At 37.7% G+C, this 22,191-nt stretch overlaps 1 protein-coding gene across 1 annotated transcript in view; it reads right to left on the bottom strand.

Annotated features, from left to right (window-relative positions):
• Window positions 1-2,760: 2,760 nt before the first annotated feature.
• The window catches only part of LOC140150218 (uncharacterized), a 46,660-nt gene continuing 27,229 nt past the window's right edge, over window positions 2,761-22,191 (bottom strand). Inside the window, 15 exon segments of the mRNA XM_072172223.1 lie at window positions 2,761-6,658; window positions 7,661-8,129; window positions 8,432-8,506; window positions 9,080-9,158; window positions 9,888-10,180; window positions 11,585-11,746; window positions 12,340-12,519; window positions 13,929-14,636; window positions 14,638-15,774; window positions 15,840-17,181; window positions 17,183-17,268; window positions 17,270-18,071; window positions 18,920-19,095; window positions 20,426-20,713; window positions 21,328-21,436. Coding sequence (XP_072028324.1) covers window positions 6,357-6,658; window positions 7,661-8,129; window positions 8,432-8,506; window positions 9,080-9,158; window positions 9,888-10,180; window positions 11,585-11,746; window positions 12,340-12,519; window positions 13,929-14,636; window positions 14,638-15,774; window positions 15,840-17,181; window positions 17,183-17,268; window positions 17,270-18,071; window positions 18,920-19,095; window positions 20,426-20,713; window positions 21,328-21,436 — 6,208 coding nt within the window. The 3' untranslated portion in view covers window positions 2,761-6,356.

The raw sequence follows: 22,191 nt of genomic DNA, 5'->3' as shown, positions 1-22,191 counted from the left end.
ACAATTTAGATTGCCTAGTTGAGATGAATTGGGCAAATAAATATAAAATAGTTACCAAAATCACAAAAATGAAGCTTACGGAAAACTACCTAATATGGTGGTATGGGTGACAAAAATACAATCTTTTTCAACATTGCTGTAGTGTGGTTGTGGTAACCTGTTACCTATGGCTTAATTAAGTTTCAGTGAAATAGTGTCGCAAGTTCAAAATACAAAATATAGCTCAACATTGAAAATAGAAGCATTTTAACCGGTTCGCTTTTTGATAGTTGTGGAGCACCAAGTTCATGAAGTCATAAAAGAGATCAGGGACCGCTTATTCCCATTTTACATATCAACATTATTTCCCTAATGTGTTAGCAACACATATCCAAAATTTTAACGAAATCCGTTGATAGTAAGCTTTCCAAAATGAAGTGAATTTAAAACATCAGTGATGTACCACCTTTTGGCTTATATCATTATAGTGGGAATTCCAATTGAATGAACGCAGCTTTCAATAGCGTGACGAATTTTTGCGTACACTGCGCGATGTACGCCAGCGTGTGCGACTAAGCGTGAGTAACGCGGAAGTGAATCCAACCATGCCAACGCACTCGTGATTGGATAGCATTGTATCCAAGGTCGTGCGTTCGCGTTATAGTTTGAAATACGCAATATACGATCGCGGTTGGATCGAGTGCAGCTGTTAAAAGCTGCGTTCATTCAATTGGAATTCTTACTATAGAAGCATGTACGCTTCATTGATACTGATGCCACCAATTGAACGAGAAGATTTGCCCCTTCATTTTGCATACCACTTTGTCCAATTTCTTTTTCTCATTTCTTCACAAAATGCAAAAAAATGCATGGGTGTAGTACCCCCTTAAACAGCTATAATAATCTTGGCTATCTGATTGGCTTATCGTCTCGTATCAAAGCCACGTTATTATCTTGCAATAGATGTTTGCCCCGGATGTTTGCATGCTACACTTTTCCACTTAAAATAATGGTATCTAGCGTGTAATATCAGGCAATAGATATACGCCTGGGTCTTAAAACAATGCTAATTATGAACTTGAAAAGATGCAAAGGCAAAACCAAAATGTAAAATGCACTTATCAATTTATTTTGAAGTACTTCTCAATATTTTTTACAAATTCAGTTTTGAACTGATTATCTAATATTAAACATGTTTACATAATTTACAACAATTCAAAAATGTTATTAAATATTTGAATTCAACATGAAACATAAGCTGGTTACCAACCATTCAATCCAAGCAAACATTTTGGCTATTCCACTTAAAATCCACATTCCCCCTGTGGAAGATTTTGGAAGTATCTTCCAGAGGGGGAAAATGAATTTCAAATGGAATTAGCACATTAGGCACCAACATTTGCATTTCATACACCCTCTGAAAAAGATTAAACCTGAATCTTCCACAGAGGGAGAGTGAGTCTCAAATGGAGCTGCCCAATGTGCTCATTCCATTTGAAATTCATACTCCCTCTCTGGAAGATATTTCCAAAATCTTCCACAGGGGAGTGTGGATTTTAAACGAACTAACCCATTTTCAGTCTATCCGTCATGTAAGCATACACACAAAAATTTGCCGATTATCAAGACCTCACCGAGGGATCAGATTTATTCCGTAAACTATATATATAATCCTGGTCTTGATACTAGAGTAACTCTGAGTATGCTTAGGGATGAAATTGACCACCGGTTCCGTCTGGTTTCCATTGTTTAGAACAATAGAAACCGGACGGAACCGGCGGTCGAGTTTTGATTTCATCCCTTACATGAAGGTAATATGGCATTTTCCCTGCTGCCCTGCACTATTTCTGCTACCTAATATTTTACTGTTTTCCCCTACTCATAAAATATTTTACATAAAAAGTAAATGCTTTCCATGTGATCAGGATTTACCAAAATGGTCTGTTAATCTGGCTTTTTTCCTTTTGATTTGAGGCTACTTAGTCTCAGCGGGAACACTGGTCACAAATTCAAAGCATTTTCTTATATCTTGATTCACAAAATTTGGAATAACACATATAATATAAACAAATCCAATTCACACATGTCATGTATATTTTATGAAATAGAAAATGCTGATTACAATTACGACTTAATACAACTGGGTTCAACCTGGTGCTAGGAACTTGCTTACATTATAAGAATGATTCTCTATTGGTGAAATATTGGTCCAATTGGGCTGAATAGTTTAAACTTGCATTGGAGCATTGGAAGCCTTTAACATTCAGTACAATTTGCATAGTAGTTAGTAAGAAGTGCAAATTTGATATTTATACATAATTCAGAAAAAGTTTTACAATAATCTAAATTTATTTACAATAAAGTTCACATGATTTACATATAGGACACAATCTGATCCAATCAGACCAAGTCAGCAATGATGAAATTGAGATATAGGCCAAAATAAGATGCAAAAGACAATGAAAAATATAAGAAAATTGACAAATAAAAAGTTCCCATCTTTGCAGCCAAGTTTCACATCAATAAGCATAGGTACTGAGCTAATTAGTGATGGTAATACAAACTTGTCAAAATATCCGACTTCGATGGATCAGATTGTGTCACGTACAGGACAACATCTCTCTCTTGACATAGCTCAACAGTTACAAGTCAAGTTTCTTTAAAAATATAAAAATTAGTACGAAAAATCCATTTGACTATTCCAGTTGAAATCATGAACCACTTGAAATCTGCACCCCATATAGCAGATTAAGGTTATGTCGGGGGTGGACTTCAAGTGCTTTGAACTGCTTTTCTTGACACCAAAGTGGGCATTATTTGATATCAAAATCTCAGGTGATCAGGGTCGCTAGAAACGCAATTCAATAGAGGTTGTGAATATGACTTACACCGTAAATATGGCGGACTCAGGGTTCAAATTCAGTCATTTTTTTTGCATCGCAGTTTGTGCTATGCAAAACACATGTTTGCATAGCAGTATAGCACTTTTAGCTATGCATTTTGGAAAAGTGTATAGCAGTTGATGGAAATTGCATCGCATTTTGCGATGCGATACCGTCGAATTCGATCGCTGGGCGGACTACTCAAATGCATTCAACAAAAGCATGATTGCAATCTATCACAACAGTTCCATCTCACATAACAAATGCACTACAATCAAATAGGTTGATGACAACATTTGATTGAATGGACTGCACTGCACCATGCTAACGGTGAAGGACACAGTTTAAATTCCTTTGTGTGGAGCCAATCAATAATTTCATGCACAACCTCTATTGCTCACCTAAATAAATAATAATTTAGGTTTATAAATTCGTGATCCTTTGTGTTTACTTGGAACAGTTTCATAGAAATCTTGAATGTTTACAACATCTTACTCAAATTTCAAAATTATCCATATAAAGGCTCTAACATTTTAAAGTTGAAAATTTTCGCTGAAAAACCAAAACCCTCAATTCCACTCAATAGCTAATATACAAATTATCTCAGTTAAACCAAAGTTTTTGGTATACTTTTTTCATTTAAAATAACCTAGAATAAACTAAAATATATATATACAAATTATTTAAATTGAATAAAATTGTTTTCTACTAGAAAGTATTATCAAATAGTTTCTTTTTTTTCCATGTGGAGTTTAGGCAAACCTTGTACTACTCACCAATTTGATACAATTTGTGCACATTATTCAACCATTATTTAACGCCAATTTGGCAAAATATTCTAACATTTCAATAAATCTGGAAAGTATTCAACAAATTTGTTGCGCTTTACAAATTCTTTAGCGTTTAACGGGTTTCCTTACATTTAACTATAATACATAATGTATATATATGGTACACAAAAAGTACATAGAACATGATAATAAATGTAGCACTGCAACTCCTATACTCCAGGAGTATCAAACAAAAGTCGAAACACTCCTGATTTAAGCGAGTTAATTGAAAGCGACAGATTTTGTGTACATTTTCTATGGCACGTGTAGTTCAATTAGGGTTGATGGGATAGACCTTTAAGCTGCTGTGATACATACGAACAAAGAGCGACATAAACAATATGCTCACCTTTACAAAGAAATTTACAAAAATATTCATCTAAAAAAAAATCAATATTAAAAATAAATGTACAGTATTCCCTACAGTATGAAAATCTGGCCTATTCCATTTAAAATCCACACTACCCCTGTGGAAGATTTTGGAAATACCTTCCATAGAGGGAGTATGTTTTTCAAATGTAATTGGTCAGGGTTAATCATTTTGAAACCCATACTCCCCTGTATTATGGCTTTACCTATATTTTCCACAACTGTAGTGAGTATTTCAAATGGAAGTTACCCAATTGTCTATTCTACTCAAAACTTACACTCCCTCTGTGGAAGACTTTAGCTAAATCTTCCACAGGGGTAGTGTGGATTTTAAATGGAATAGCCCAATGCAGCCCAACTTCCTTTATCCGGACATCTTTTATATAGATCTGTTATTATCCTTTTTTATGCTTTGACACCATAATTTCATGCTCTTGATGCAAGGACATATTTGTTGAATAAAGCAATCAAATAACACCACTCACATGTTATTGCCCCATATTGGTTTTTTCTTTGTCCCAAAAATAGCAGTTTGGCCATTCAATGCAGAATTATACATACCGTATTGTTTGTAATAAACGCCCCCCTTCCAATTTGTCTGTGAAAATTGACAAAAATTCCATGCTCTATCGTGTGAGTAAGCTTAAAACTGGCATCAGTCAGTCTTATCAGGGACGATCGGTAAATTGCATGGACAAAACCTGTTATGACTCACACTTCCATCCATTCCATTGCCTAATTATGGTAGAATTTCACTAGATTCTTGCTTGATGATGTACTTACGGGTGTAATTTTGATTTTCCATAGGCGTCGCCATTAGTATAGCCGTAAATCCCTCTTTTCTACAGGAGCATCATCCGGAAATTAAACCTGATTTTAAAGTTTTTTTCACTGACAATTCAGCTTCAATAAACGCCCCCTTTTGGAAAAATGCAACGCCCCCAGGGCGTTTATTACAAACAATACGGTAATTCACTTATCAGACCAATGTTTTGTCCCATCATGGCTGGATGAAAGAGGTTGGACTGTAAAGCTGAATTTATACTCGATCGCCGAGCAGTTGCGATGCACCGCTTTTGGAAAGTGATGTGCAATCGCCGAATTTTGCAATGCATCGCTCGTCGCTTTTATACTTATCACGGCGATAGCGATTGCAGACAACAATTAAAATATTCTAAATGCCACAAAATACATTTTTAGAACATCCATTGCTGTCAATAATTATTGCTTTGAATTAATTCATCACAGAAAGTTAATAAATCGAGAAAGGTAAATTAATTAGCAAAATAATAGATCCGGTGGTTGGAAATGATTGATTGATGCATTCACGTGTCAAGCGAAATCGCTGGCAAGTTGCAAAAGCGACATCGATTTTAGCCTCAGCGATTTGTATTGATTCATCGGCTTGACGCTCTGAAAACAGAAGTAGACACTGAGCATGCGTGAGAATTGTTTTTCTGCAAAAGCGATCGAGTAAAATTCAGCTTCACTGTGAATGAGCTATTCCAGTTGAAATCCACAGGGGAGGGGGTGTAGATTTCAAATGGAAGCACCATTCAGGTAACCCCATTTGAAATTCACACTCCCTGTGTGAAAGATATAGGTCACATCTTCCTTAGGGGGTGTATGCATTTCAACAGGAATAGCCCAATGCATCGTCAAATAGGATGCACAGAATTCTACTATAAATTCTGTTCAGATATTAAACACTGGCCATAATACATCTGAATACATACATCCAAACAAAATATCAGTTTTGCTTTTTTCGTCCCATTCGATTAATTGGTGCTAGAATCCGTTTAAGGGGGTACTACACCCCTGGTCAATTTTTCTCAAAAATTATAGCAAATTGGTGACAAGATATGTATATTATAGGGGCAAGGACTACAACTACTGCACTGGAAATTTTATTTCAGCAAAGACAACGGTTGTGGAGTCAAAAATGAGGGGAAACCAATATTTGATCAATAAATCAATAACTACTTGCTTTGAGTTGCTGAATTTTCAGTACAGTAGTTGTAGTCTTTGCCCCTATAATATACATATCTTACTTGTCACCAATGTGCTTTAATTTTTGAGAAAAATGCAAATATAGGCACAAAATTGGCCAGGGGTGTAGTACCCCCTTAAAGGATACAATTGCAATATCATAACTTTTTAAAGAAAGCAACATGAATGCCGAGTTTATCTGCAAGAAACATGATCCAAGCAGTAATTGAATACATTATCACACACAATATAGTGGCTGCCAGTAATTCTATCTAACATTGCAGCATTTGTAAGAGACTACTACTCATCAGGAGTCCAAGCTTGGAGAGCGGCATTTAGTCTTTAGCGCAGCCATGATTGATTCCATTAGATTGTTCACATGTTGATGTGCCTGGAACAGTTTATCAGCAGGTAAAGTGCGCAGAGTTTCACCTGAGAGTTCTTTAGCTATGTCGCCAAGCTGTTCTACCATTCGCTGTCGTTTTGGGCTTGATTGACAAGAAGTACTTGCATTGTCGGATTCTTCGTCTTCATCGGAACGCTTCCTCTTACCTAGCCTCAAGCTTATAGTGTTGTTGTTATCATTACTAGTATGAGTGGTTGATTCATCTGAAAAATTCCAAGATAAAAGATAAAATTTATTATATTCAAGTGTGCTTTTATTGCATATTTATGGATAGCATGTAATAGCTGCTTTAAATACAAGGTCATACTGTGTGTGATGCCTGGTGCACAAGGGTTGACTGTTGAGGTTAATCAAAAGTGGTTAACCCTTACTCCAGCCAGCTCACAGATAGCCTTTATGCGCCCCATCAATTGTGACACGATCTGCTCCATGGGGGCCAAAGGAGGTATTTTTGAAAATTGAGTTACTATAATTATTATCTTGTAGTAACATTAGGCTTTCATATACTGAAAACACCAAAGGTCTAGCATATTTGATTCTAAAGTTATGAGGTTTTGTGATGTGTATTTTCTTAATGTATTTTATTGTTTTATACTCCATATTTTTGCCTTTATCTCAATTTCAAATTTACCGCCTTTGGCCCCCATGGACCAGATCGTATCACAATTTGGTTTGAATAAATTCCATAAAAAAATAAAATTGGTCAATTAAGTGGAAACAACATAGTTGAGTTGCCAAACCAGCAACAACTCTTCATACATTGCTGCAGACTACTGTGGCCCCGAACAATAAATCCATTCAACAACCTACAGCCAAGATGCATACACCATAGACATATACTATAATAAACATTTGCTGTCAGGAACAACTCCCCCTGAACAATTTGCAGGAGTTCTTTGTACAAAAGGATTTCAAGCAAGCTTAATTTATTTTCATGCAAGCAAAATAATCTACTACAGGGGTTCAAAACTAGTACACCAGAATCTGAAAGTGCCTTATCCATTGACCCATGCTTCCTCTGATACTTTTATGTCTCTTGCATGTCATACTTTGTAGTTGCTGAAACTAAATTGAGCCAATTCTACAGTAAAGCCATTGCTTTCTGTAATAGTAAATAAATTGGGTTGAATTTACATTGACCAAAATAAAGTCAATTTAAATAAATGATTTACATTCAGAGATCTTGCATGATAAATGAGACCTACCTAATACAGACTCGGTAACACCTCCTTGTTCCACATTCTTGACAGCACACTTGAATACTGGTGGCTTGCATCTTGGACTCACTATCCTGAACCCATCTGAAGACCTAGCCTCCGCAGAAACTGTCACAGAAAATGGCTGGGATTCACTGATTGCACCTTGGTCATCTTTGGCAGAGTCTAATTCTGTCTTGGAAGAATTGTCCTCTACTATAGCTGCAGCTTCATCATTTGTAATAGAATCTACACCAGAGGAATGAACTTTGGACCCTGTTTCTTCTTGAGATGAGGCAATCTTTGTCTGTTGTTCCATCAGATGATTCTCTTTTGAAGTAGTGTCACTGTTTGTGTCTGCTTGTACATTTGAATTGTCTATTATGTCTTCAGAATTAGTTTCCGCTGTAGTTCCTTGAGGTGGGTTGAGTTTCTTTAGTACTGTAGTTGAGGCATTTTCTTTTTCTAGTTTTGCAAGCTGAAACAGTGAAATGAAAATCAGATCGAATCAAATCTCAGAAACTTATAAGAATACTAGGCCTACATTTAGGCAGACGACACTTAGTCTCTCTGGATTAGGAAAGTAGTTGCAGGGATGAAGTGTACATCTTTTCTTCTTTGGGTCTCGTTTATTTTGCTGGGGGCGGGGCTTCTTACTTCTCATGTTCTGGGGCTTATTACTACTCCATACAAGAAGTCTGCTTTACCTACCCATTAAAGGGTTCAAAAATCAAATTTTTTACAAATATTTTGAAGTCATTAATAGCTTCAGACTCTTACCTGACGTTTCTTGAAACGCTCCATCACTTGACATAATGTACTGACTTTTGGTGAGCGGATGGGTAGAGATTTTACCTGTACAAGTAATTAGGTTTTATATTAAAAAGAGTCACTATACAAATTTTTAACCCTCAATTGGCAGTGACCGCAAAGAGTTGAGGCAGCTGTTTCACTCGTGCTTCTATGCTGCGTCTTTAAGCGTGTGTTTGTGTACGCTATCGCTTTGAGCGAACACTGGCAATTTGTAGCTGCGCCCAATGCAATACGCACTGACGTCACTGCCACATCAGGATGAAAAATGGTATACATGTTTACTGACAGAAATGTTTTTCTTTCAAAGAGTGGCAGACTATATACTCAACATTTTTGGTATTGCACTTGAAATACTTCTGTGCCTACATTTGTTACATCTGCATACCATTGTTTTACTTGTTTCCTCACATTAAGTTGGTGTACCTTGCTCTCTTTTCAGTTGTTCGCATACTAAAGGTACCCTCTTGTATTATTTTTTTTATCCTTGATGAGTTTTTTTTTGTGTCCTCCTCCATTGGATTCATCATTACCTATTTTATTCACTCTGGTACTTACTATCTACTTTTATGAGAAATATATTTCAAAAGAAAACCAGCAAGTATTTCTAGGTCTTACCTGTCCTGGCGATAGTGAACAAAGATGGCCGACTGTCAAAATATTGCGAGCTCTTACTAGCTGTTCTAGACCACGTACCCTGAATATACAAAAATGGCAAAACTTTTTTAGTGGATTTAAAAGGATTTATAAAATGCCCTTCTTTGAACCAACCTTGGGGAAATTTACAAGATAAAATGACACAATACATAAAAATGAGATAACATACCAAAAAATCTTAAAAATCTAGGTCTTCAGGATACCTACTTTGAAGCAGTGACAGCAGGAACATTTCAGATTTGTTTTGTAAGTCAATTCCATTCTCTATACCTGGCAAATACATGGCATAAAACAATTCCCAATTTGGACAACACTAAAATTTCAAGCAATATCTACCATCCAACTAGTCGGAAAATACTTAAATACTACTAAAAAGAACATGCTTTTTAGTAGGACAATGACCAAAAGCCGTCCTACCCTGGCCCAAAATCACTTAACAGGCTACCCGAGGGTGCATGAAAAGTACTGGCACTGGTGAGTTGATCTGGCTCTCTATAATAGTCCTTAGCCAAAAACCCAATTACAAGGGTCCAGAGTTCAATGTCAAACAAAGACATTGTTAAACTTGTTTACATCAAATATTTTGCAGGTATATATTTTCACAACTCAGACAAATCAAGCCAATTCATTAAAAAAATTCCCAATCCACTCCGACTGAATCCATCACCATAGGTACCCGCCCATAAATTACATAGGGTACCCAGGCACACCATTACCAGTGAAGTCACACCCCTACTTTATAGCTTCTATATCTGGAATAACTACTCACCACATGGAGGATGTCAATTGGTGCAACACTTTATCAACAGGCACATCACAATCAACGAGATCTGGAAACACTGCCTCTTGGCTTTCAAAATCCACCTCCATACTGCTGTCTTGTTCTGCATTCTGAGTTCCCTGAGTTAGTACTCCCTGAGTGCCCTGAGTGGATGGAGTTGGTGAGGGGGTTGCCGACGGTGATAAGGTCACTGATTTTCCACGAGTCATGGAGTCTAAGGCAGCGATTTCAAATTGTTCTTGGATCGATACTTTCTTGCCTCCAATTTTTGTGAGCCCATTCTGCAAATGAAGATATAGAGCAACTTTGGTTAATTTTATTCAGGTACTTCAAAAACAGAATGAATACTCATGAACTTGCACACCTAAAATAGACAAAATTGTGAATTAGAAATTGATGAACAGAAGGAAAATCTCTACAACCCACACAATTCTGTATTACAAACCTTGTTACTGCAAAATGAAAATCAGGGCAATACAAGTAGAAGAAATTTCAACATCTTATTAACTCTTGTTAATTTCGGAAAATGCGGAATGCCTTTGTGATTAAAACCCTAAATACATCAGACAATGCCCAAATTGCTGGTTACGGTGCAAGTTCAACATGGGCAGCAACAATGCTTGTGTCAATGTGTGCATCAAATGAAAATATGTGAAGATAATCAGGGGTGTGCGTAACCACAGATAAGAAGTCTGAAAACTAGCATATGAAAAGTAAAAAAACCCTCAAATTTGGAAGGCTCCTATATTTTTGTACAGTGCAAGTGCAGAAAAAGAGCTGCAAATCAAAATAAAAAGTTAGAATCAGATTTAAATCTGAACTCTCACACCCAGGGACAATGCGCATACTCGGTTCAATGAAACCAGTAATAATGTGTGTATCCATTGCAAAGAATTCTGGGATATACAGATTTTATCATTTGATTTCTACATTTGCTCAAAAAGGTCAGAAATGAACTATTTTCAATCAACTACTGTAAAAGTCAATATTTTCGCGAGAAGATATTTTCGCGATTTTGTCAATTGCGCAAGAATTAAATTTCGCGGTTTTGATATTGATACAATAGAAACCTAATGCAAAAGGTTATTTTCGCAAGTTTTTATTTTCGCGATTTTATGTCCACTCGCGAAAAAAAAAACTCGCGAAAATTTCTACTTTTACAGTATACTAAAATCAGAAATTTACACAATTGAGTTATTACCATTTCAAACTTGCTTAGTACCTCTTACTTATGGTAAAATCTTTAACTCCCTGGCATATATGGTTGCAAAATTTTTGCTCCTTATTTTTTGCCTGTATCTCAATTGCATTATTGTAGACTTTAGTCCGATTTAATCAGAACATGGCACATATTTCTCATAGTGTTGTTACCCATAGGTCTACAGGGAGTTCATGGGCACCCAGTTTTAATATGTGATACGATCTGGTCCATGGGGGCCAAAGGAGGCATTTTTGACAATTGAGTTACTGTAATTGTTACATTATACATACAATAGGCTATCATTTACTGAAAACACCAAAGGTCTAGCATACTTGGTTCTAAAGTTATGAAGTTTTATGATGTCCATTTTCTTACGTATTTTATTGTTTTTTTATCCATATTTTTACCTTTATCTCAGTTTCAAATTAACCGCCTTTGGCCCCATGGACCAGATCGTGTCACATATAGAGATAAGCAATCTCACCTTGCTGGCCATAAGAGCTCTGGCACCTCTGCTAAACAACATCCTAGTATTCATAACCTTAAGACTTTGTTTCTGGGCTTGCCGCTGTTTGCTTCTCTCAGCAGAATTCACACTTTTAACTTTGGATGCCGAGTTTGTTCTTCTCGATGGCGTAGTGATAAACTACAAAAACAAAATACACACACAAATGTAAAGTTGTCATTAAGGTAACAGATTTACACTAGGTAGTTTGGGATACTTGGGAATAGAGTGGTTGAATCATCAGCTCTTATCCTGTTTTCAGGAAGTTGCACACACAATTATTCACAAGAAAGGAATGTTTTACTTTTTACTGCATACAAAGATAAGTATATAGGTTTTCTCGATGGGAATTCAAAAATTTTTAAAAGTATTTCACATCTGACGAAAGCTTGACCACTCACAGGGACCAGATGCACCGGTACAGTGACAACTAATGATATACTCGTAGAAATCCTACAAGTTACCACCACAGATGTTAACCCTTCTTATTTCACATGGAGGCTCTTGTCCACACAGACACTTACAACAACACACAATTTCATGGAGCTTCATTCTCAGCACCAACGTTTTCCTGTTTAGAATTTTTCATGCGAAACAAATACAAATTTTATAGCTTAGTCCTACAAATTTCTCCTATTTCGACACTTACATGGGGATCACTGACAATGCTTTGTGGGACGAACTAAACCTCAAGTTTTTTCATTAGACAAAATATCAAAAGAAGGAACCAGTACCTTTGATTGGAGAGAGACAACTCTAGATGTTGCGGTAACCAATGGTGATGGCATCAATGCTGCAACGGTAGAACCACTGAATCCTACTGAGGATGTAGTAACACTGGGTTTAGCTTGGGGCGAGGATGGCTGCACAGTCTGCTCCTGTTCTACAGGTTCAGCAAAGCTCACTCTTCGAGACTGCGGGGGGAAAAAACAAACAAAATATAAACATACACCTAGGTAATTCATATCACTGATTGCTGCATAGGGACAAATACAAATTTGCTATAAACCGTACCAGCATAACATAATTTGCATGATTCTTCAAATATTCTTGTAACCACAGCAATCTGTCCTGCACTTTCAAAACAATTGTCTCCCTCTTTCCCTATCTATGAATTTTTATCCAAGCAATAATTTTTCAAGAAATTTAACATACAGAAAAGTTCACAACTCTTTCAGAAAGTCTTGGCAGTCTTGTGCGTAAAATGTGATTTCTCTATTCTCTCCGTGTAAGTGTTAGTCATGACAGGGCCATTCCTCACCCTTCCTCTGACACTAGAGAGAAAGATTGCATTGTAGTGAGTGGGAAAGTTAACAGAATTTGGGAAACAGTAGCATAAACTTTTCATAAAATTGTTCAAACTTGTATACAAACTTGAAAAATATTGTTCAGTTTGAAATTCTGCTCAAGAAACTGTTAATCCATTGCGTCAAACCAAAAATGAAATGGCCCCAACAACGAAGGTTGGCAAATATAAAGAATACTATCACAAGACCAAAGTTTGAAGTTGATCGGTGATTGCATTTAGGCTGGAGAGTGGATTAATGGAAATGAAGGCAAAATATGCAAATGAGCTCATTAATATTCATAAATATGCAAATAAAATGACACAAAACTATTCAGCACATCAGGCCACCATATCCAATAACACTACAATGTAAAGTTTCGCACAAAATCAAAGAGGAAGAGTAATAGATGGAACAAAAGTGCATCTGATTTCTCACCGACAAAATACCAAAGCTGAACAGAATCTATTTAGACTACAGAACAATCTTTGTGCAGACAGGCCTCCTCTGCAGGTTTCCATGAATAAAGAATTGTGCATTCATCAAGTAAACCAAGAGTACAGACTCTGCCACATTTGTGTGTCGCTTGTGGATGGCAAATAGTGGTTCCTCCATATTATTTCTCTACGTGCCTGTCAACTTCATTCAGTGGGCAACATGTTGTGCTCAAGACGCAAATTGTTCAAATTTCAGGCTCTTTTCAAAAAATGCTGGCGTACACTATTTTTCCTCCATGTGAGAGAAACTAATTTTCCATAGCGTTACGTACACATGTGGTGATTTGAGTGGGTACTCTTGGGAATCTGGTGTATAATCAATTGCAGTAAACCTTTGACGAGCGCATATTTTAAGCATACATCGCGTATTTACTGTGTTGGACGCAATTGTCTCCGATTGGCTGCCGAGGCAATCTGCTGTTGCCGAGTGGAAATTTATGAATGAACTGTGTGCCGTACACGTTGTTAGCTCCGAATTTGCAACATCACGGTAGTCGCGCTCGTCAAAGGTTTACTGCAAAATAGTATAGTATATCTTACCTTAGTAGTGGGTGATGGTGATGGCGATTTACTGTCTCTTCTCTTCAAGATTCCATTACTTGGTGATGCAGATGGGGAGAACACACCTGGTATTTCACAACCTACTGGTGATGCTCGTTGTTTCGGTGACCCTCGTCTCATCGCAAACTCAACAGGTGAACTGGAACTCCTTGGGCTAAACTTGTGTGGCACAACGGGGGAGGTATTCTTTGGCGGTGTGTTGCATTCCGTCGGGGAATCTCTTCCACTCAGAGATACAAATTGTAGCCTTTGTGGAAGGCTCTGCAGTGACTGGCCGATCTTGGGATCTATTACTTGCACTTCTTTTACAATTGGTTCCATGGGACTTTGACTGCTATTGACAATTTCTTCTACGGAAATCTTTGCACTTTGACATTCTGGTTCAGTGGTATTCAAAATATCATCATTAAGAGTTTTTGATTCCTGAGTTGTAGTTTCCATCTGGGCATTTTCAACAGAGCTGACAGTGCTTGCTTCTAGTGTAGTCTTATTTTTATCCACTTCACTTTTGTTCTGCTCTATGTATTGATTCAATGGTAAATCAAAACTGTCATCAAAGCTACTGTCCTGTTCTTCTACACCACTTATATTCAAGTCATCCTCGGCTTTAGGTTTGTTCTCAATCTGGCCAACTTTCTTTGGATTCCTACCGTGACCATAAGAAGTCTGCGAGCTGATGTCGGTGTCAATTTCCTGCTCGTAGTCTTGTTGCTACTGGCGATCGCTTTTTATCCAATACAGGAGTGCTACTTCGTCTTCTGACTGGAGACAGCATTTTACTTGATTTCTCTGGAGGAGATTTCATTGCTCTTTTTAAGACCTTCTTTGCAATCACAGATTGAGGACTCTTTTTCAGCGCCGAGTATCGTGGTGACTTACGCTTCCATCGTCTTTTACTTTCTGTGGTTAACTCCTTCTCTGACACATCTTCCTGCAACTTATTGGATGTCATTTCTTTTGCTGCTGATGACTTTGACCTTGTGGCAATACTAGTCATCGTGATCAAAGGCTCATTGTCAGAATCGTCAGAGCTTTGACTCTCGACATCCAAGTAACTATGCGCAATCTTGGCCAGAGGAAGATCCTCGTCATCATCCCACACGCTTGGTGAATGCCTGCTCTTTCTAGACAACTTTGTAAATGTTCTTTTCTTCTTATTGGGTGATGGTATGTCTTCCACCACTGCAATGCTACTCTCTTCTTCAGCTTTTGGAGGTACATCTGTTACCTTTTCAGATTTTTTGTCAGCTGATCTTGTTTTTCTTTTGTTGGAAGATGTCTTTTCTCCTACAACGCAGCGCTTGTTCTCTTCTTCATCATTTAGAAGTTCATCGGACACCTTTTCTACCTTATTGCCAGCTGATCTTGTTTTTCTTTTGTTGGAAGATGTCTTTTCTTCTAGTACAACAACACTACTCTCTTCCTCATCATTTAAGAGTACACAAGATACTTGTTGTGAAGAATCATCAGCGGATCTTGTCTTTCTTTTGGTGTTGGATAACTCCTCATCAGAGATACCGCTTTCTTTTTCTTCCGACAATTCATCAGATGCCTTTTCTGCAGGAATGTCAGCATTGTATGTACCAAACATATCTTCACAACTGTTTTCAAGATGGCTGTCATTACCTTGACTGTCTGCCTCAGGAGTGCCATCATCTCGACTCTCAGTTGTTTTTTGAACATCTACAGTTTTCGGAGCATCATTTCCTGTTTTTGCAGCAGTGTGATCTTTGTCTTCCTCAGTTTCCTGCATGGTTTTGCCAGTAACTTCTTGAGTATTTTGGTTTTCTTCAGATGCTTTTGGATTATCTTTACTGCTCACATCCTTGGGATCGGATTTAGTTTCCTCATCATTATCTTGTGATTCTTCTGAATGTTCTTCTGTTTCTACTTCGTCACTAAAGGAACTGTCCTGGGATTTTTAATTTGTTTCTTCTCTTGACTTTCTTCACTTAATGACTCGGCCTCATCGTCATTAACTTTTGGAGCTTTTGCAAATCTTCCTTTACTTCTTGGTCCAACCCACCCTCTTTTCTTCCGTGCTTGACTTGAAGTATCCTTGGACACATTTTCAGCAGGAGAGCTTTCATCATCTACTTTTTTTCTTGATCTACCACGCCCTCTTTTCTTCTGTGCTTGACTTGAAGTATCCTGTGACTCATTTTCAGCAGGAGAGCTTTCATCGACTACTTTTTTTCTTGATCTACCACTCCCTCTTTTCTTCTGTGCTTGACTTGAAGTATCCTGTGACTCATTTTCAGCAGGAGAGCTTTCATCGACTACTTTTTTTCTTGGTCTACCACGCCCTCTTTTCTTCTGTGCTTGACTTGAAGTATCCTCCGACACATTTTCATCAGCAGAGTTTTCATGAACTTCTTTTTTAGATCTTTCATCACTCTTCTTTGGTTTCTCAGGCTCATCTGCATCACCTGGAGATACAGGTTTCATTGGTTGGGCCCTGCCACTTCTTGTTATTGCAGGGGTACAGGAAAGTTGGGATGATTCTCCTTCTTTCCCTTTGCTGGAATCAGTCTTTATCCCATCAGAATTTACATCAGAAATTTTAGCATCAGCTGCTGAGCTTAATTTTGGCATTGATTCTGGCTCAGTCAGCTCCTCAAGTGTAGACAAAACAAAATCAGGCCTCTCTTTTGATTTTTGCACACATCCTTTCACATCAGCAGATTTGCCGTCTTCATTTTCGGATTCATCTGGAGTAAAGTAATCCGACTGTGAATCCGTTTCCATGGCACATTCACTGTCCGGTTCTGTTGCTTCCTCAGCAGAAGCTTCCGGAATTAGGTCTTCTTGGGAATCAATATATTCCATACTTTCTTCTGACTCCTCTCTTCTCAATTCTGATGTACTACCTTTCGCTTGTGAAATCTGTTCTTTATCTGTATCACTAGTTTCCTTCTCAGTTGTCAAATCAGAATTTTTATCACCGCTTTCTGTTGGTTTGTTCTCTTGATTATCTGTTTGTTCGTCATCCAATGGCTCTATACCATCAAGCTCAAAATGTTCTGCTAATTCAGCAAGATCAGCTTGTGAGCTCCTTAGACCTTGTTGTTTTCCTGCAAGAGACTTGACCATTCTCTTAGATTGAATCTCCTCACTCTGCGTTTCCAAGATGACCATATCGTCAAAACTTGAAGTGCGCTCCTGCGAACCTTTAGAGCGTGGACTGGACCGGATCTCTTCCGATTTATACCTCCTGAATCTCGCTTCGACCATTCTCTTCATCTTTCTCTTTGCTGGTGGGACACATCTTGGGACTGCTATCGACATCAAGTTTCAAACGCTGACGAGTCTATGGCTCTAGGGCTGTACCTCAGTATATCTTGCACTGACATCTTCTGCAACTTAATAACAGGTGTGACCATGACGCCTTTATTTGGCGATTGTGACGTTTTTGGGGGTGTGATTTCTTGTGACGGCACCGGATCTTCAACTCTGCCGCTAGAATTTTTAGTAGGTGTTAGGAAGTCAGGATCTTCGCTAGCTGCTTCCTTTTGCTGCTGTCCATCTTCATCCTTATGCAAATCATCTTTGGATTCTATCTCAATCCCTTCTTTGGGCAGTTCTGTTGTTTGGCCTTCCTTATTACCATCATTTTCATCTTCTGTTGTTGATTTAATCTTGCCACTATCTTTCATCTTTTCATCTTCGTGTTTCATATCATCATCTAGCTCAGTTGCATCATCACCACTAGTTTCGGCAGGTGACGACGACTTTATCTTTGAAGAAATTAATGTCTTTGGCACAGGCGAGGACCCAGTCACTCCTGTACCCCGCCTCAGTTCTCCTCTTGTCCACACTTTGACTATCCCAGAAGCCTCCTTCTCACTGAAACCTTTATGACTGAACACATTTTTGATTAAAGTCTCTTGGGAAATGCTCGATGTATTTGACTTGGGACTTTCAGCTTCAGTTTCTGCAGTTTTGGTTGACGTATCCTCCGGCACATTTGATGCTTTTGGAGAGCTCTCAGTTGTGCCATCAGGCTTTGTTGGTGTAGTGTCAATGTGATTCGCAGTGGCATCAGGCTTTGTTGGTGTAGTGTCAACGTGATTCGCAACAATTTGATCAATTGGGCTTTCATGCTCATTAGACAACTCCGGACTGAAAAAACAAGTGTAAAGTAAAAATTAATGAATAATAACTTTTATTTTTGACATCTTTTTAGATGTTGGCCATTAATCAATACCAAAGCACTGCATCTAATATGTGCCCCTTTTTGGATGTAACCAACCACAACAGACTGGGATATTTATGAGTTTTCACATACATGTATAAATTGTAAGTAAGACTCTCCTATTCATGGTACTGACATCTTAATGTCCCCTCCAAAGGATGCAGTAATCTCATGGTTAATCTAATCAACTCTAAAGAAACCATGGTGAGAGCTGAAGTTGGAATTAGATCTATGTCAATTAATCGAGATTACTTTTTCAAACCAATAACCCTTTAAGTTACCACCACCAGGAATTGAACCCAGGACCTCGTGCCCCAAAGGCCAGTAGTACCTATAATAGTCCATATACCTTCCTTGAGTCAGTAAAGTAACATCAAATTTTCTTAAAATCTGTCAATTTTTGCATGAATCTGTTATGCTAGTGCGATCCCTTGCATCATTTCCTTTCTGAAAATGTATACTTTTATATACTCCTCATTATTACATTTAGAGATACAGTAATAAACAATATCTAAATTACTGACTCGAGGCTATAACCATTATAAACCATCTTATTGATAACCATGAGTGTTTTAGTAAAAGAATAATTATTTCTAAGTCTGAACTCAGTATTTTCAAATACAATTTAGTGAATAGAAAATAGGAATTTAAATTTCAACTTGATGCCTACAATTAGGCAAATTTAGGTAATTTATGCATAAGATTCAGGGTCATGCAATTATTGCCTATTTGAAATTCAGGGTTCAAAGGGTTAAAGTAAGCAGCCTCTACTTACTCTGCAGCCATTTGTGTCTGAGTCTGACTAAACATCTCATTAAAAGCTTGGGTGTCTTGAGACTGCTCCAAGTCATTATACAGTCCTTGTATGACGGTACGCCGTTGTCGCAATACATCCTTCTGATGCTCTGTCAATACACGCTTCTTGGTAGGCGAGGGCGCTATGGTTACAAACTGAAATTGTCAAAATATAACAGGAATATAAAAATCAACCAATGCTAGTCATTCCTGTTTATTATTGGGTTCACCCTTCAAGTAGCACAGGGGTATTCAAAAGACTATTCCTTTTTCACCCGATGTGGCAGTAATGTCAACACGTTGATTTAATGGTTTTGCGTCCGCATCTATGCGGTGTGTGTAAGCTAGCGCTTTGAGCAAACATGAGCGATTTGTAGCTGCGCCTAATCAAATGTGCACTGACGTTACTGCCACATCAAGGTGGAAAATTGTATAATATAACATCCAAATACCCCTGCTCCTTGTTTTTTAGGTTAGGGTCAGGGGTTTAGCTAGGATTCAAAACTGCCCATCAAAAAGGTTTTCAGTTGATTTTACAAAAATTGAAACTTTATATATGTACAGGACAACATCAAATAGGAACCAATGATAACCCCATAAGCATTTTATCCATTCTTACATAGCCCCTGATTGGTTAATTATGTGATATAATCATCTGAGTAACCCAATCAAAATCGAGCTTTCAAATCTTTTAAGCTCAGTCCCTTTCAGCTCTACTGACTATAACTGAAGACCAAATGAAAAAGACTAATTTGTGTCCGACATCAGGACAAAGGCCCAACATGATTGGTTGCTGACCTGTGCAGCACAGCATTTTTGGTCTCGTTGACAGGACGTCATATGCAAAATAGTCTTTAATTTGGTCTTCAATTATATTCTTACCATCTCTCTGATTGGCTCAATACATGATATAGCCCTCCTGGTAACCAATCAAAATTGTTCTTACAGGCCGGAAGTGCCTTTATGGTTAAATACCACTAATTATGTATTACACGGGTTTCAATGGGAAAATGGCTAATTTCGGGTGGAATTTTCTCATATTCAGAACTCTCACAGTTAAATGCCACTAATATCAGGTGAAACTAAATGATTTAGATGCCAAATGATCAAACACCCAATATAGGTTGACTTGAGACTTTTCTTGTTTTAACGCACTGAACCATAAACACCTTAAAATGGCAGTGCGCCCTCGAAGCTGAAAGTTACAATATGGTAGGGCGAATATTTACTAAAAACCGAAGCCGTGCGTATGAATTTTGGTACTATTACAACAAAAATGTCATATAATGAGAGAAAATATACCATTTTGAAGCATCAAACCCTAAAAAGTACTTCTTGTGCGATATAACTTGATCAATTTCAGCGATTTTAATGCAGTTTTTCAGATGCCATGCAAACAAATAGTTACACATCGAATTTCCATGTATCGCCCAGGCCTATTAGTGGTAGTTAACCTTATGCATACTTCTTTGTCATTAATATTTACCTGCATGCTATCCTCATCTACTGGTAACTTCCTTCGGGCAGCAGCTACCATTGGCGATTGGTCCCTTTTGGGCGTATTATGACCTGGTGACTTTGAGCGCCCTCTCTCAGGCGATGCATACCGACCAGGCGAACGTCCACGCATCCTGTCTGGTGATGAAGATGCTACAAGTCGCCCTGCTTGAACCGATCTCTTCAGAAAGCTACCATGCATCTTGACGGGAGACGGGCTGCCAAAGTTTGGTATGACAGTTGACGGTGGTCCCATAATGCTTTGGGAGGCTTCACTCTGTATTGAGGTGCACAAAATATAGTAATGGAATAGTGGCGGTTCAAAAACAATGTCCTCTACTATTTTTTTAAAACAAAAAGTCCTTGATTAGTCTAACATTGGACATTTTAAGCCGCATCTAGAATATTGTTTAAAACTTTTTTCTTATGTACCACCAACATTGCAACATCGACAAGCCTTCAACTGTGCACGACTCTTTGGCATTCAGTTATACTGTTAGCATTTCACAAGCACTTCAGTGTCTGATGTGTTGATCTTCTTTTGCACCATCCTTTTATGATGTTTTTCAAGAGATATCCACAAAAAAAGTTTATTCCCAAAATTTTTGTTGATTCCGATATTATGTTTGAGAGTAATGCATGATAGGCATGTGTTGTAATTTTGTTCTGGTATACCAGAACATAATACAAATTTGACGATATTTTTGCTAAACAAATTAATCTGCAAGTGCAAGAATTTTTTTGTACATAAACATTATGTAGCCAGGTTTCCAGTGATATAAAAATCTCAACTTTTTTGGGAGAAGGGGGGGGGGGATGAGGCTGTGGTTCACAATATGCCCCTTTAAGAACTTAAGAACATAAATTTAGATTAAAAACATATGTCCCTACCTCAATGAGTTGACTCATGGGCGTTTCATTGACCATGTCTACATTGTCAGATTGGCTCCATCCAGGTAAGGTAATGGCCGTCTTTTCCTTCAAGTGGCTCAACACTTTCCTGAAATGTGAAAGACAATGGATTCAAATTAAAGAGAAGATTCGTCTCATTCCATGCAAAATGCAAAGAATTTGCTATAATACCCAACTATTTACAAATTTGAAAGCACTAAGAATCATGTCTTCTTGTAAATATCTGTGATAAGTTATATGCTTGAGCTTGCTTTCATATATCGTCAACCTGCTACGATAATTGCCTAAATTATTTTTTGTAATTTTGAGAACAAAGAACAAAATGTGGTTCAAGCATGCATCAATTCCGTAATCACCCTAATTATTTTGGATTATTCCCTTTTATTAGTATCATTATCATTTGTTTTTGTGCAAAGATTGTTGAATAAATATGTTTAGATGCATGCATTAACCATATTTTGTACTTTGTTCTCAAAATTACAAAAAATGACTTCTAACGTAGCAGGTTGACGATATGTAATGTACCAAACCAATTGCAAGCCACAACAAAGTACATTGACTCTGTGTATGATTTTGAGGAAAGCCCTTGCCATGAGGCAAGTTTTTGGGTAAAATAAAAACAGGCAAATCTATAGGTTGGGGCACATCACTTGCTAACATTCGCTTTGGCCCAGCAACGTGTTGTGTTGATATGAAGCACAATTCCAGCCCATGTGTGTATGCCTCACACTATTACGGCCAACTTGTTTAATATGCATATCGTTTTCCCTGGTACCATCTTATTTTCACCAGCGTGTGACATAGCTTCAACCCAGCTTATACCATAAGGACTTTATTTAAATC

The sequence above is a fragment of the Amphiura filiformis genome, chromosome 4 (assembly GCF_039555335.1).
Source record: "Amphiura filiformis chromosome 4, Afil_fr2py, whole genome shotgun sequence".
Taxonomy (NCBI): domain Eukaryota; kingdom Metazoa; phylum Echinodermata; class Ophiuroidea; order Amphilepidida; family Amphiuridae; genus Amphiura; species Amphiura filiformis.
Note: the sequence above shows the minus strand (reverse complement) of the source record. Positions and strands in the feature narration are given on the sequence as shown.